A 16,070-nucleotide genomic window follows, 5' to 3' on the forward strand; every position below is an offset into this window, starting at 1 on the left:
TAATCATTAAATCCAAAAACATATACCCGCACATTTCCAACAGTTACTGCAATCGCTATCGTCGACACATGCAGTTGCGTTTGGGCCATCGTCTTTTTTAGTATAGCACCACATTTCTAAAGGAGTTGCACATGTTGCCCAGCATTTATTTTTTTCACATCCATACTGTATGGGACATTTACTAGCCTCGAGCGCCTTATTGCTCAGCGGACCACCGGTCAAGTCTCCAGCGGTTAATGAATTTACACAAAAAATTATTATTATTACGAATATTAATATGTTTCTCATCTGAAATTAATTATTTTTAAAAAAATTAAAAATATAATAAAATGATTGAATACTTATATAATATAGATTATATTATTAAACTTACATTATTTAAGTTGGATATTTTTTTATTTTTCACAAGTTGATTCGGAATATTAATTATATATATAGTGAAAATGACAATTGTTCAATTCATTATATACTCGAAGAACATTAGCGATTATGAATAATTAAATTTTGCAAATTACGAATAAAAATAGAGTGCTTTTTAATGATGATAAAAAAAAAAATAATGAAAATAATTATTGTTAATTGGCTGATAAAATTTTTCTATTGCATCGACGCAAATAAAATGAGACTAACAATATATTATTATTATTATTATTATTATTATACTTTTAATGTCACATATTTTAAGTATTTAGCGGAAAAAGGGTAGTAGATAAGAATACCGTCAGATAAAATTACAATTTAATAACTAGGATATTCATAAAAATTCAAAATGTAATCCCCAAAAAATGTTATATTAAAATTTTAAAAAATATTGTAAACTGTAAAAATAAGTTTAAATTATTGTACTTGTATGTCTGTTATAAAACGATATAGATGTGAAAATTTTTGTGACATTGATCGTCCTTTTTCATCTACAATTAAATAAAATATTTATTTTGTTTATTTTACAATTTAATTATAAATCAAAGATTAAAACAAAAAAATACTTTCTTATATATATTAATTTAATATATAATAAAATTAACAATAAAACTTTTTTTAATCTTAAAAAAAATATATATATATTATTGTATTTTTATAAAAGTAGAGTAAATCAGTAATACATATATACTTGACCAAGAATTAGTATTATTATCTAGTTTAAATATTATAAGCCTTGACCCCTATTATTAACAAACCATAATAAATAATTTTATACTAAATTATAACTTGATTTACAATGAAAAAAATTTTTTATTTATCATTTAAAATTACAATTTATGATAAAATAATTAAATCCAATATATTTGTCTCTTTTATCTTGAATTTTTTGTATATATTTAAACAAAAAAAAAAATTGTTTACAAGATTGAGTACCCTTGAGATCAATTAAAAAAGTATGTTACAATAATATAATCGATCGCAAGTAATAATTTTATTATACTTTTTTTCAATATATTCGGTTCAATGCTAATTGGAACATACAAAATACTATTAAAAAAAAAAAAAAGGTTATATATAAAATTGTTAAAAGAATAAAAAAATAAATAAAATATAAAATAACACAGAAAGAGGACAATAATCGTATAAAGAGAATCACAAAAAGTGTTATACCGGTCATATGAAGCCTTATGAAAATTTTTTTTTTCTTTATTATCAAACTCCAAATAGAGAGCATTTAAAATTTTCAGTCAGTCGGTTGAACGCACTTCTCCATCATGGTAAGAAATAATAAATATATTGCAAAAAAAAAATAAAAGTGTTATTAAAATTTATATAAAAATAGAAATCATTAAATATAGTGAAAATTTTATTAATTTATTAATAAATTAATAAATAATATTATGTGTTTATTACAGAATCTTTGTGGATTAGTTAAGCTAGACTATGGAATGATGATAATTAATTTGATACTGATATTTTGGACATCAATGATACAAACACATGAATTACCAGTTGAATATCCACCATGTTATTTTAATCCATTGTGTACATGTTCAAAAGCAATACCAGATCTTGGAATTGTTAATTGTGATAATGTTCCAATGCCAATGATACCACATCCAATTAATTCATCAAAAGTATTTATGTTACAACTTGGTAATAATGGATTACGTCATATTCAACCACAATTTTTAATGAATACAGGTATCTAAAAATTAATATAAAAAAAAATTATTAATATATTATATTATGTATATTATTTTACATTAACATTTTTTTAGGTCTGTATAATTTACAAATTAGGTATAATCCGTTATCGGATATTCCAGACGAAGCTTTTCTAGGGCTTGAAAGATCGTTGTGGGAATTAGAATTGCCATATAATAAACTTGTTCGTGTACCAAGTAGATCATTTAGACATTTACAAAAACTTAAATTACTTGATTTAACTGGTAAATTATAATATTAATTATGAAAAAATTTATTTAATATATACATGAACGAATGAATAAAATGTGTGTTTTTTTTATTTTTTATTTTTAAATTTTTAAAGGAAATCAAATATCATCAATATCAGCAGATAATTGGCGTGGTTTAGAAAATTCATTGCATTATTTACGTTTAGGAAAAAATACAATTGATAGATTACCAGCAGATGCATTTTCTGGTTTAACTGTACTTGAAATATTAGATTTACGTGATAATGATTTATGGGAAATTGATTCATCAGTATTTCGTGATGGTATACCACATTTAACACATTTATATCTTAATGGTAATCAATTAACAAGTATACCATATAGTCAAGTATCAAATTTAAAAAGAATTAAAGTACTTGATTTGAGTTATAATAGAATTTATAAAATGACACATATACAAAATGAAGCTGAAATACGAGGTTTACAAATATCACTTGATACATTGAGACTTGATTGGAATCAAATTGAAATATTAACAGCTGGATCATTTCAACATTTTTTTAATGTTAATAAAACTTATTTAAGTGGTAATCCATTGACAATTGTTGAGGTTTGTTTATATAATTAATTAATTAATTTTTATTTTAAGGTAATTTAATTTAAATAAAAGTTTTTTTTGCTTTTTTTTTTGCTTTTAGGAAGGTACATTTAAAAATTCAAAAATTCGTGAACTTTATTTTATTGATTGTGATTTAACTGAAATGACATCATCAAATTTAAAGGGTCTTGAATTTTCATTGGAATTATTAGATTTATCTGGTAATAATATAACTGATCTTCCAAATAATATTTTTCAAGAATTTGATTTTTTAAGAACTCTTAATTTTCGTGAAAATAAAATAACAAAAATTTCACCTGGTAAGATATATTATAATTAATGTATGTATATGTATATTAATTAAATTTTAATTGCAGTTAAAGTTTTTGCTAGTTTTCAATATTCACTTTATAATATTGATTTAAGTGGTAAAATAAATGGAATAATATCACTTCAAGATTTACGTCATATGAGAAATTTACGTTATTTATCATTATCAAAATTATCACAAACGACACTTGGACCAGATGATTTTAATGAATTTGGAATGGATATTAAAGAACTTCATATAATACAAAGTAATATTAATGAAATTAAAAATCATGCATTTACAAATGTACGTGGTATAAAATATTTAAATTTTGCTGAAAATTCAATTTCGACAATTGAAAATGAAGCATTTTCGGAAGTTGGACATTCATTACAAATACTTAAATTAGCTCATGCATTATCAATGAATGAAATACCAAGTAAATCATTTAAAGATTTAACAAATTTACAATATCTTGATATGAGTAATAATAAAATACGTACAATGCCAGATAATTCATTTCATTTTTTAAAAAGAATTAAAAAAATTGAATTACAAGATAATGAAATAAGTGAAATTAAAAAAGGAACATTTCAAGTAAGTCATTATTATATAAATTAAATAAATTAATAAATTAATAAATTAAAAAATAATTAATATTTTAGGGTGATATACATTCAACATTAGAAGAAATTGATTTTTCATTTAATCGTATTTCAAATCTTCAAATTCATACATTTGTTGATTTATCATCAATGTCATTGATAAATCTTGCTGATAATAATATTGAAAATATTAATAGACGTGCATTTATGAATATGAATCGTTTAAAATATATAAATTTACGTGGTAATAAAATAAAATTAATAGCTGATGAATCATTTCAAAATTTGCCAGATCTTGAATTTCTTGATTTATCATATAATAAATTAACAGAATTTGATTTTGGCTGGTTTGATCAAGTTGGTACATTATCATCATTTAAAGTTAATTCAAGTCATAATTCAATAATTAAATTAAAAATTGAATTATCAACATTATCAACACCAAATAGTATGTATTTTACATCTGGTGGAATAATACAATCAAATATAAGAGTATTAGATTTGAGTCATAATAATATTACAGAAATTGATAAATTTTATTTTCGTCCAGTTGAATATTCATTAACACATTTATATTTATCAAATAATCAATTAACAAATATGACACAATTAATATTTGGTAATTTAGCACATTTACAATGGCTTGATTTACGTTTTAATGATATTATGGAAATTGATTATGATTGTTTTAAAAATACAAATAATATACAGCTATTATTATTATCACATAATAATATTATGGATATACCATCTGAATCATTTAGAATATTAAAAAAATTACGTATATTAGATTTATCATATAATAAATTACGTGCATTACCAGATAATATGTTTTCTGATATATATTTAGAAAGTTTAGATTTATCACATAATCAATTTATGCGTTTACCAACAAAAACATTATTTGGCTCAGCATCACAATCATTAGCATATTTAAATATTGCATGGAATTTAATATCTGGTGTTCATACAACTGATGCAATATCAAGATTACGTGTAAGTATTATATTAATTTAATGACGATGATAATAATAATAATAATAATCAATTTTGTTTTTTTTTTTCAGTCATTAATTTATCTTGATTTATCATATAATCGTCTTGTTCGTCTTGATGATGGTGTATTTTCTGAATTAAAAAATTTAAATTATCTTGATTTAAGTCATAATAAACAATTGATACTTGAAACAAGAGGAAGAACATTTCATGGTCTTGAAGATACATTATTAATACTTGGTTTAAGTAATATATCATTATTAAGTGTACCAGAATTACCATTTCATAATTTACGTCATCTTTATCTTGCTAGTAATGAATTAGCAACAATACCAGCTGAACTTGCATCAAATTTATCATCATTACATGAACTTGATTTAAGTCATAATGATTTAACTGTTGTACCATTAATAACACATACATTATTTGAACTTAAAAAATTTAATTTAGCATATAATCCAATAACAATTATAACAAATACAAGTTTTCTTGGTCCAGCTGATAGTCTTGTTGAGCTTGATATTAGAAAATTACCATTAATTATATTTGAAAGTGGTGCAATATGTAAAGCTGGTAAATTACGTACATTAAGTATCACTGCCTATACTGATATTAAAAATTTTAATTTACCAAATTTACTTGAGCACAATCATGGACTTAGAAATTTATTAATTGATATACATAATGATACAAATCTTGAACGTCAAATGAAAGGTTTATTTCCAACTAAATTATTTAATTTTACATTTACTGGTAAAAAATTTAATACAATTGATAAATATATATTAAAAGGAATGAAAAGTCCACATTTACATTTTACATTATATAATACATCTGTTAAAAAAATATCAAGTGATATATTTTTAATTCCAAAAACAGTTAGAAATATAACTATTTATTTAAATAATAATGAATTAAGTACATTGGAAAATCCATCAAATGGTTATAAGCCTGGTGTTGAGGATAAAAAATTTCTCATGGGTCTCATTATGGCTGGTAGTCATGTACAGTGTGATTGCAACATTGGGTATTAATTTTTTTTTCATTTTAAACAAATTAACTAATTATTTAATTTATTTAATAATTTTTTTATATTATTTATTTAGATGGATTGAAGGATGGCAAAGAAAACAAAGACAATATCGAGAAGATAGATGCTCTAATTTTCCTCATCGTCGTTATAATTTTGAAATTGATGAAGACAATGAATACAGTTGTTGGGATAATGGCTGGGATGATGATTTACGTGAAGCATTTTGTTCAAATAAAAATAATATTCCTGTTTTAAATGCACTCAAAGATGACATTGAATGTGGATGGTCAACAGCATCAACAAATAAATTCAATTATAAATTTATTATTTATATTTTTTCCTTGATAATAATTCATATTTAATTTTTTAATTTCAGCTATATTTATTTATTGTTAAAAATAGTCATTTAAATTTATTATTAATTATATACAAATGTGTGTATTTTTTTTTTTTTTTGAAACAAATGTTTAATAATAAATAAAATTCATGAAATTTCAATTAAAAAAAATTGTTTGGATTTTTTAAAAAAATATTTATTTATATTGTTTATTTGAGAAATAGAAAAAAAAAATTCTAAAAAAGTACCTGGAATATTATTTCTACAACCATTTCAATAATTGGATTCCAAATATATCCAAAAATAAAATAAAGACACATATAAATTCCAATTAATTCTAATGAAAAAATTGCAAATTTTATTGCAATTTGATGATGATCATTTGTCTTTTGAATGTTGACTAATTTATCAAGAATAAATCTCAATAAAAATATTCCAAACTGTAATTAATATTGATTATTATTTATTTATATTTATTTATAATTTTTATAATTATTAATATTACCTCGCCAACTAGTGTTGCATTTGCAACAATATAAAGAAGAACTAAAATTGATTTTCCAGTTATTTGACTCATTAATTTAACCAATGATGAAAATGTATATTCATTTTTTGGTGTACCATGATGAATTTCTTGATAATCAGCAAGATAATTACGACTTTTAATAAGTAAATTTGTTTTTTTTAAATCAACATTATCTTCTTGACATTTATCATTTGAATAACATATACTTTTTTGTTGATTTGATTTTGTAATATTTAATAAATTTTTATATTTTGAATTTAAACATTGATTTTCATTATCACACCAATCACCTGGTGAATTTGTTGGATTATCAGATTTTTCAATCATATATTCACTCACAATTTGTAAAGCATCCAATTTTTTTAAATGATTCTAATGAATAAAAATTTTTTTTAAATAAAATTAAATTAAAAATTTATTATATAAATCAAATTTATTACTGTTATTGCTTCATCAAGTTCTTCATCAGACATTTTAGCAGTTTCTAAATGCATATTTTTATTATTAAATAGAAAATAAATAAAAAAATTTAGAAAAAATTATTATCTATCAATAAATTAAAAATAAATGAATTAATTATTTTTTAAACTTTCTTTTAACTTCAGGTAAAGAAAATTAAATAAAACAGTCTGTAACTTCTAAGTATATATATATTTATTTTGAAAAAAAAAAAAAAAATAGTTTACATTATTATTATTAAATAACTACAATAAATTTTATTCATCATTTTTATTTTTTTTAAATAACAATAAAAAATAAAACAAAGATTATATATAAAAAAATATTTGTCAAGTTTTGTTGATAAAAAAAAATATAATAATCAACTTAAATTTAAAACTTGACAATTATTATTATTATTAATAACATTTATTATATAAAAAAATATTTTTTAATTGTAAATAATTTACAAAAATATTTTTTATTTTATTTTTTAAATCTCTTTTTTTCTTAATGAATAATTTATAGGAAATTTTCTTTACTATTTAAATGTAAAAAAAAAAAATAAAAATAATTGCAATAATTAATTATTAAAATAATTAAATAATAATAAATTAATTATTTTTTTGTAATGCAAATTGTAACATAGTTGATCTCATTTTAATAACTAATTTTTCTAATTGTTCAGCTTTTATTTTTAATTTTTTATTATCATTTTCAAGTATCATTGCTCTTAATTCCATTTCATTTTCTTTAACTTTTTTATTCATTCTAGATTTTTTAGATGCTTGATTATTTTTTTCTCTTGAATCTTTGTAATTACTACTACAATCTGATAGTCCATCATCAGAATCATAATTTCTTTTTGTTCCTTTATCTAATTGTATTGAATTTACTACTTCAACCCTCTGTCTTCCTCTAACTTTTGTATTTTCTATTGATCTATCTGTTGATGGTAATTTCATTTTCAAACAATTAATCTCATTAAATTCTGGACTTGATACCGTAGATGAAATTAATAATTCTGATTTTATTTTTTCATAACTATTGTTATTATTATTTATCGTTCTGTTATTATTATTATTCGATAAAATTGTTGTAGAATCTGTAGAAATATTTTCTTCCAGTGAAAAAATATCGTCTTTCTGTAAAATTAAAAATTTATCAATTAAAATTGTATGTATTATTTTTTTTTTTTATTTTCAATACTTACATCACAAAGATAAGATAATAAATCAAATGAATTATTATTATTAAAAACATTTAAAGTATCCCAATTTTCATATTTTTCTGTTTGACCAATTTGATCGTTATCAATTTGTTGAATCCACTCATCTTTTTTAAGGACATTTTGCCATCCATTTAAATCTGTTAATAAATCATTGTCATATTGGCTGTTATTATTGTTGATTAATTGTAATTCTTGTTTTAAATCTTTCCCCCAAACTTCGTCTCCCATATTATTCATTGAATAAATTTTATTTTGATTTGCATCAATAACTTCTTGCTCATCTTTTATCTCAATACAATCTAGAAAATAATAATTAATTAGTTAAAAATTGTTTAATGATGATTATCATAAATGAAAAAAATTAATATTTATCGTACCTTTAATTTCATTTTGATTTAATTCACCTGCAGGAAAATCGCATGGGGCCCGGATAAATGTATCCATACACCAATCGCTCAAATCCTGATAATTTTCCTCCCAAATTTGACATGATGTTGTACTGTCTTCGTTGATTTTGGCTGTTGATTTTTTTGTATTTTGTGGATTCAACTCTGTCAATGAATGATTTAATTTCATTGGAATTTTTGTCGGGATATTTACTGCTGGATAATTCATTGTAGCCTTCGACGATGCTACCGATTTCACGCCATGTGTAACGGGCAATTCTTTCTTCCGTCGCAAACATTTTATATCCTGCAATTGATTTATTTATATTAAAATTATTAGTTAATTGTTAATTAGTTAATATTTATTAATTTAAAATTGAAATTACTTGATTATTATTTTCTTGCTTAAATGAAATGTTGGTGGCCGTTGAACGCTTTGTTATGAGAGGGATTTTTTCAACCTATAATCATAAAAAAAAAAAAAAAGTTAATCAATAAATACTTATATATAAATTATGACTAATAAATTTTTAAATAGTTTCATTTTGATAATATCTAACTGCCATTAGGAAGGTTCGAGCGACGTATTTAAAAATTATATAATAACAATCATTTTTTTTTTTTTTTTTCAACAAATTCTTCAGTTAATTGTTCAATAAAGGTAATAATAAAAATAATACAATCGCTGTGAGCTGCTTCCTCGAACGGCATAGATAACTAAAGATAATGTTGACTAAAAAAAAAATGATAATAATAAATTTTAAAAAATATAAAAATATATGGTGACATCATCACGTTTTTACGTACAGTCAGCAGGATTTTTGTCATTTCTGAAATATAATCAAAGATAAAAGAAAAAAAAAAAAACTGAAATAAAAAAAATAAATTAAATTTCTTCATTACTGAGTAATTAATTATGTACTTAATTAAAAAAAATTAGTAATTAAAATATATAGAAAATAAATATAATTGAAAGTAAAAAAAAAAAAATTTTATATTAAATTAATTTAGTATGATGAAAATTGAAAGAAAAATCTGGAAAAATTATTTGATTACGTAAAAATATTTCATGCAATAAACAGTACATACCCTCTCTAAATCGATTGTATTAAATGGATTATTTCCACCGGTGTGTCGTCTCACAATTGCGCCAAATAAAAAAAAAAATTCTCTCGATATTTTAAGCACAAATAAAATAATATTAAACTATTATTTGTTTAATTATAAAATAAACCGGTAAAATAATAACAAACAACAAGTAAAGCGTGACAATATTATTTAATTATTATTATATATTTTATTATTTTAAATTTGTTCACTTGATATTAATGCAGTACTTGTTGACTGTCGTAAACGAACTGCGGAACTGCGATTTAAAGTGTTGGCTGATGAAAATTTCAAGGTAGCATAGCTAGGAAAACCCGTGATGTATCAAGCACGTCATCATCAACGAATTGGAGGTCAGCTTATATTCATTACGTCAGTAAGAGCCAATGATTTTTGAGAGTTATTTAGAAGCGACCAATCTGTTGAAAGCTTATACTTTTGATTGATAAAAAAAAAAAATTTATACGTCATTTTAAGCTTAGATACAAACCAAAGTGTATATTTTATATTTGTTTTTCTAGTATTACGAATGTCGATAAAAATGTGACGCAGATGATATAATATCTTATTGTAATATACTTTTTAAATTTAACACACAGTAAAGCTCTTGCTAGGTAAAAAAAGCTCGCCTATTTATTTTTAAAATCACTTGGAGTTGCTGTATATTTATAATTCACATGATACTGATGTAAATTTTAATCAAATTTCAACAAAAATGTTTATATAATTATTGCAAAATAAAAACAAAAACTAGAAGCTTGAAATTTTTAGAAATTTATTAAATGAAAATTAGATTTTTAAAAGTAGAAAAAAAATATTTTATAAGTTTTTTTATTTGTATTACCTATGATGATAACTTGTACTAGTGATTAATTAATTTTTTATTTATCTATTAATTTTTATGAATTAACATGAAGTTAATTTAAAATTGTTGGATAATAAAAATTTTATTGAATAATTTGTACAACTATTGGAAAATAAAAAAGGTTTTTTTCTGTTAATAGAAATTAAAGATAATGTTTTTAATTTTTTAATAGCTTTTATTAAAATAATTTTAAAAGATCAATTTTAAATTTATCAATATAAAAAAATTGTAGATACATGAATGGTTTACGTATGTTTTTAATTATAATGAGTAATTTAAGATAATTAATTAATACGAAATATAAATATTTATAGATAGAAAAATTAATAATTTATTATAGGCTTATTCAATTTGTATAAATAAATAATTTAAGATAAATCATTCAAACAACTATTCTATAAAAATTTAATTGATTTTAGATTTACGTTTATGTAATTATTAATTTCATAATTGTAAAAATAATTGTTACTGTCATTTACTACTTTATCTGTTGAAAGTAAATTCAAAGATATTCAAATATTCGAACTACAGTTTATGAATTTATTTTTATGTCATAATTTATTATTTTTTTAACAAAAGAAAAATATATTTTTCGCTAATTTTTTGTGTATAAATGTTGACAATTTTTTTTGTATTAATTAAGACACATTAATTGTATTTCTATTTAATTTTCAAAGTGTTTTTTTTGTTCATTTTTAATTGTAATTTTTCATATTGTTTTTTTTTAACAGACTTAGATTTCTTTTTAAATTAATATTTTTCAAGTTTTATATTATTTTTTCAAAAAAATTTACTATACCCAGCATGCTCAAATTTTTAAAATTAATAAATTAATTAATTTTCAATGATATTATAAATGAAATTTAGACAAGTGTACTTTTCAAAAGTAAACATGTTTATTGTATAAAAAGAGAGCACACACATCGGTCTCGTAAACTTAATAAATACACTTGAAATTTTTTTATTTATTATCAATATATAGGTAATATATAGAAACAATATATATACCAGTATAACTAAATTGATCCATTAAACATACTTGAAAAAAAAAAAAGAAAAGTTATTACTTTCATAAAACTTTGTACATTATTTAAAAAAAAAAAAAACTAAAAAATTAATATAATTACTTAATTACTTATTTTGTTTTTTTTTCTTTGTTTAAAAGTGTAAAACTTGCATATGTACCAGAAACTAATCCAATAAATGCTATTATAACAATAACAGTATTTTTAATAAGCATAAGTTTATTTTGTGTTTTATTTTGTACACTCCAAAATGTACATGATTCAATAATCGCTGGAAATGCAAGTGCCAATGCTGATAAACAAAATGAACCAACTAATGATATAAAAAAACCAATATTTGGTACCATCATTGCCAATGATACTAAAATAGAAAATTAAACAAAAAATAAATTAATAAATAGTTGAAAATTTTTTAAAAACAATTATATATATTAAACTCACCTGTTCCAATAACAACAGCTGTTCTTACAATATATTCACCCAATATTTGTTTTGATTCTACAACTCTTTTACTAATATAAAGATTCCAAATAATATCAATTGCAACATAACATTGTAATGAATGTGTCATAAAAATTGATACTGCCAATAATGATTGTACAACTTTTGCAAGTACACTTCCATCATCACCGTTACTTGGTAAATTTAATGTAATACTATCATCAACTTTTTCACCATAAAAAATATATCCAAAAAATCCCATACAAACATACATCAATGTTATGATAAACATTCCAACATTAAGTACACCAAATTTTGATTTAAATGATTTTGGTTTTTTCATTTCATTTTCTAATGGAAGTATAACACCAATAGCTTCAAGTGCAAATAATACAGTACCAAAAAATAATGGAAAATCAGTAAAACTACCAACAATTTTACGTTGATTTAATGTAAATTCATTTAGGCACATGAGATATATTATTAATATAAAACTTATTAATGTTATTACATTTGCACCAGTTGATACTGGTGCTAGTAATTTTAAATTTCTTATCCAATTTATGAATATAAGTGGCACCAATATTAACAGTGTATAATAAATTTCTCGAGTTTCATCTTTCGAAAATCCCAAAATAGCATCAATGACCTAAAAAATAATTATAAATAATTAAAATTGTATTTGTATTTTTTTTTTTTTTTAATTATAATAATTTGTTTTTTTTTTTTCTATATACTTACAGCTTTAAGATTTTGTGAGATAAAAACTGTGTAAACAATACAAGTACCAAGTTGATAAGCAAGTAAAAAAACATTAACAATATGACTGAAAGAAAATAAATAAATAAATAAATAAAATTATAAACAATAATAAATTTGAAAAAAAAAAATTAAACTTACGCAGATAATGATGCATATGGATGTAAAAATGATGGTCCTTCTTGTACAGCTGATTTAGCTGTTGCTGGATATGATAATGCTGGTACTTTTCGTCTTCTACATAATTCATAAGATGATTTAATTAATATATGAATTGAATATGTACAAAATAATCCAATTAAAATTGTTGCAATAACACCAACTGCATATCCAGAATGTGAAAATGCCTGAGGCATTGCTAAAATTCCAGTTCCTAAACTACCTTTCAACAAATGAAATAATGTATCCAATGTTCTAAAAAAATAAATAAAAAAATTATTAATTAATTATTTAAATTTATTTAATTTACAATAATAAAATAATAAATAATTATTTTTGATTTTTAAACTTTCACTTTAGTTTATTTTTTTTTTATTTTAAATATTTACATGTATATTTAATTTAATTAATTTACAAGTACTTACGATGTCGGATGTTGAACCATTCTATTATCATAAGGCTCATAAGTATTTTCAGTGACTGGATTTTGTTTTTGACGATCTTTAAATTCAATTGAATGCATTTCATCATTTTTCGTCGTTGAATTTCCACTGTTAACATAATTAAAATGAAAATTAATATTCATTAATTATTTAAACATAAAAATTAATTTTTTTCAATTTTTATCTATAAAAATACTATCAATTTTTTTGTTTAATTAATATATTTATTTGTTTTTTTAATTATAAGCTTATATATTTGATGAAAAAAATTATAAATTAAGTAGGTATGTTTACGTGTCAGGTGTTACAAATACACTTAGCACATGCAACTACAAAAAATATAAAAAAAAAATACTAGCTCATCATACTCATTGTGTATACAACTATTGCTAGTTATCACACTGACATACATTATGCATGTGTGTTTAGATATGATCAAAAATCGAATTGGAACAAAAATTATCTTTCGATAGAAAAAAAAAATAGGAAGAAGTAAATTATTTAATATGATGGTTCAATTTTTTTTAAACAACAAAAACAAACACAAAAAAAAAATTCCATTGTTTAATTTAATTGTCGTTTTTTATGATCAAAAAATTGGAGTATTTAATTTTTTTTTTTTTTCAATGATAAAACATAAATATTGAATGAAAAAAAAAAAAACATTAAAATTAATTATATATGATAAGTGATGTTATCGAAATTTAAATCAAACAATTTTACGTAATTATAAAAAAATTACACAACAAATGGATATATATTTTTTTTCCTTTGATGATGTCATTGCTTGGTGAATTAATTTAAAAATCCAGTGATAGCTAATGATTTTTTTTTATCAAATAATAATATTAATGAGCAACGTGGGTGGTCAAATATTTCCATATGATCAAATTTTTCGAAATAGTAATATTTTAAATATGTAAATATTTATTTATTTTTTCTATGATAAATTTAAAGAATAAAATAAACAAATAATTTATCATTTATTTTATCAACAAATAGACAATAACACTTACTTTGATTTTCCAGTGCCATTTGTTGTTTGTAGACTTTTTGGTTCAAATGATTCCTTCAATGGAAAATAACAAATATTTAATAAATAAATTAGAAAAAAAAAATAAAATATATATTATTTATGCCAAGGTGATTATTAAATATTTTAAAATAAAAACAATTATGACTAAATTTTTTTTTTTTTCTTCTTTTGTTTGGTTTAACCCAGTTGATTATATAAAAGTCAATATATTTTTTTCTTTTAAATTATTTTTTATCATTATATTTTTTGTCAAAAGTTTTTGGTAATTTTCCACTCCTAATGAGTCATTATATATTATCAAATATGACAAATAAATTTTTCAAAACTATCATTATTATATTTTAATTATATATATATATAAATATATTATAAATAAAAAAAAAAAAAAAAAATTATATACTCACTCTACTCGACACGAATCCTAAATTATTCTCCGACATTATTAAACCTTGTAATGAATAATTTATTTAAATATATATATTTTAATAATTTATTTAATTCAATGGCACTTGAAAATTCAAAGATTGAGACACTTTGATTTTGATAAATGAAAAAAAAAAATAAAAGGAAACACCAGTGTGAAGAACGACAGCAGTAATCAGACTGATCCAACAGACTCAATGTTAATATATTGATTGATCGATTAGATTTAACACACGTTGTTGGCTTTATTTTTTTATTTTTTATATTTTTTTTTTTTTATCAATATGATAAAAATATGATCACAATGTACTTTTTGATGACCGTGATTTATTTTGTTTCATTAAATTTATTTTTAATTTAATTTTATTAATTTCAATGATAATTTTTCCTTGATTTTCCTGTTCCACTTTCACTACACAATGTTTTTTCAAGGTTTTTTTCAATAAAAATATTTTATTGTAATTTAATAATAAATAGTTGAATGAAAAATATATATTTTATTATAATGTCATTTAAATATTTAATTATTCTGTAGTCTTTTAATGATCATTTAAAAATAGAGGATGTTTACTTGGTGATGGTAGACTAACGACTGTTTAAATTTGAAAAAAAAAAAAAATATTAAAATAGATTATAACTTTTATGAGATATTGAAATAGTCAAGTTTTTATAAAAATTAGTTTTATGCGTCGTTGAGTAGTGTATAATCGTTGCCCGAAGGAAGTATGATATTTTTTTTTTTTTTTTATTTTTAATTTTCTAGTTTGTCACTGGTCATTTTGTGTATTGTGTCAGAATTTATTTTCAGTTACTAATTCATCAAAATTTTTCGATATTTATTTTAAATAATATTATTTTCTTGGAATTTTTATTTTCTTATCTTTCTTGGTGAACAATAATCGATAACAAAAAATATGTGTTGGAAAAATTCGTAGAAATTAAAAATAAAAATAAATTAATAATTTTAAATTTAACAATAATAATTTGATGAATTATTTTTAATAAAAACA

General features: G+C 21.1%; 4 protein-coding genes across 4 annotated transcripts; 1 reads left to right on the forward strand and 3 right to left on the reverse strand.

Moving 5' to 3' along the window:
- The first annotated feature begins 1,646 nt into the window (after nucleotides 1-1,646).
- Nucleotides 1,647-6,392, forward strand: LOC122859258 (chaoptin-like). The gene is made up of 9 exons (XM_044162694.1): nucleotides 1,647-1,700; nucleotides 1,839-2,127; nucleotides 2,205-2,375; nucleotides 2,477-2,952; nucleotides 3,041-3,260; nucleotides 3,318-3,847; nucleotides 3,916-4,851; nucleotides 4,923-5,878; nucleotides 5,958-6,392. The coding sequence occupies exons 1-9, from the start codon at nucleotides 1,698-1,700 to the stop codon at nucleotides 6,244-6,246; spliced, it is 3,870 nt and encodes a 1,289-aa protein (XP_044018629.1). The 5' UTR covers nucleotides 1,647-1,697; the 3' UTR covers nucleotides 6,247-6,392.
- LOC122859259 lies at nucleotides 6,393-7,325 on the reverse strand. The gene is made up of 3 exons (XM_044162695.1): nucleotides 7,188-7,325; nucleotides 6,727-7,119; nucleotides 6,393-6,661 (listed from the first exon to the last, which is right to left on the reverse strand). The coding sequence occupies exons 1-3, from the start codon at nucleotides 7,239-7,241 to the stop codon at nucleotides 6,458-6,460; spliced, it is 651 nt and encodes a 216-aa protein (XP_044018630.1). The 5' UTR covers nucleotides 7,242-7,325; the 3' UTR covers nucleotides 6,393-6,457.
- A 50-nt stretch (nucleotides 7,326-7,375) lies between these two features.
- LOC122859260 (putative uncharacterized protein DDB_G0282133) lies at nucleotides 7,376-10,186 on the reverse strand. Its single transcript, XM_044162697.1, has 5 exons — nucleotides 9,892-10,186; nucleotides 9,189-9,263; nucleotides 8,794-9,109; nucleotides 8,399-8,715; nucleotides 7,376-8,330 (listed from the first exon to the last, which is right to left on the reverse strand). The coding sequence occupies exons 3-5, from the start codon at nucleotides 9,029-9,031 to the stop codon at nucleotides 7,800-7,802; spliced, it is 1,086 nt and encodes a 361-aa protein (XP_044018632.1). The 5' UTR covers nucleotides 9,032-9,109; nucleotides 9,189-9,263; nucleotides 9,892-10,186; the 3' UTR covers nucleotides 7,376-7,799.
- Nucleotides 10,187-10,921: 735 nt separating this feature from the next.
- Nucleotides 10,922-15,761, reverse strand: LOC122859261 (proton-coupled amino acid transporter-like protein CG1139). The gene is made up of 7 exons (XM_044162698.1): nucleotides 15,042-15,761; nucleotides 14,618-14,670; nucleotides 13,584-13,709; nucleotides 13,141-13,413; nucleotides 12,982-13,066; nucleotides 12,241-12,889; nucleotides 10,922-12,160 (listed from the first exon to the last, which is right to left on the reverse strand). Exons 1-7 carry the CDS (start codon nucleotides 15,075-15,077, stop codon nucleotides 11,910-11,912), a joined length of 1,473 nt encoding a protein of 490 aa, XP_044018633.1. The 5' UTR covers nucleotides 15,078-15,761; the 3' UTR covers nucleotides 10,922-11,909.
- Between the last annotated feature and the right edge of the window lie 309 nt (nucleotides 15,762-16,070).

Source organism: Aphidius gifuensis, linkage group LG6 (genome assembly GCF_014905175.1).
Source record: "Aphidius gifuensis isolate YNYX2018 linkage group LG6, ASM1490517v1, whole genome shotgun sequence".
Classification (NCBI taxonomy): domain Eukaryota; kingdom Metazoa; phylum Arthropoda; class Insecta; order Hymenoptera; family Braconidae; genus Aphidius; species Aphidius gifuensis.

Excerpts from the sequence above, each read along its gene's own strand:
- LOC122859260 (XM_044162697.1), bottom strand. The coding sequence starts at position 9,031 with ATGAATTATCCAGCAGTAAATATCCCGACAAAAATTCCAATGAAATTA. Across the intron at positions 8,716-8,793 it reads AAATCAAAATGAAATTAAAG|ATTGTATTGAGATAAAAGAT; the intron begins GTACGATAAATA and ends ATTATTTTCTAG. Across the intron at positions 8,331-8,398 it reads TATTATCTTATCTTTGTGAT|AAAGACGATATTTTTTCACT; the intron begins GTAAGTATTGAA and ends TTAATTTTACAG.
- LOC122859258 (XM_044162694.1), top strand. Across the intron at positions 2,953-3,040 it reads ATCCATTGACAATTGTTGAG|GAAGGTACATTTAAAAATTC; the intron begins GTTTGTTTATAT and ends TTTTGCTTTTAG. Across the intron at positions 3,848-3,915 it reads TTAAAAAAGGAACATTTCAA|GGTGATATACATTCAACATT; the intron begins GTAAGTCATTAT and ends TTAATATTTTAG.
- LOC122859259 (XM_044162695.1), bottom strand. The coding sequence starts at position 7,241 with ATGCATTTAGAAACTGCTAAAATGTCTGATGAAGAACTTGATGAAGCA. Across the intron at positions 7,120-7,187 it reads AACTTGATGAAGCAATAACA|AATCATTTAAAAAAATTGGA; the intron begins GTAATAAATTTG and ends TTTATTCATTAG. Across the intron at positions 6,662-6,726 it reads ATGCAACACTAGTTGGCGAG|TTTGGAATATTTTTATTGAG; the intron begins GTAATATTAATA and ends TATTAATTACAG.
- LOC122859261 (XM_044162698.1), bottom strand. The coding sequence starts at position 15,077 with ATGTCGGAGAATAATTTAGGATTCGTGTCGAGTAGA. Across the intron at positions 13,710-14,617 it reads AATGGCACTGGAAAATCAAA|TGGAAATTCAACGACGAAAA; the intron begins GTAAGTGTTATT and ends TTATGTTAACAG. Across the intron at positions 12,161-12,240 it reads AGCTGTTGTTATTGGAACAG|TATCATTGGCAATGATGGTA; the intron begins GTGAGTTTAATA and ends TTTCTATTTTAG.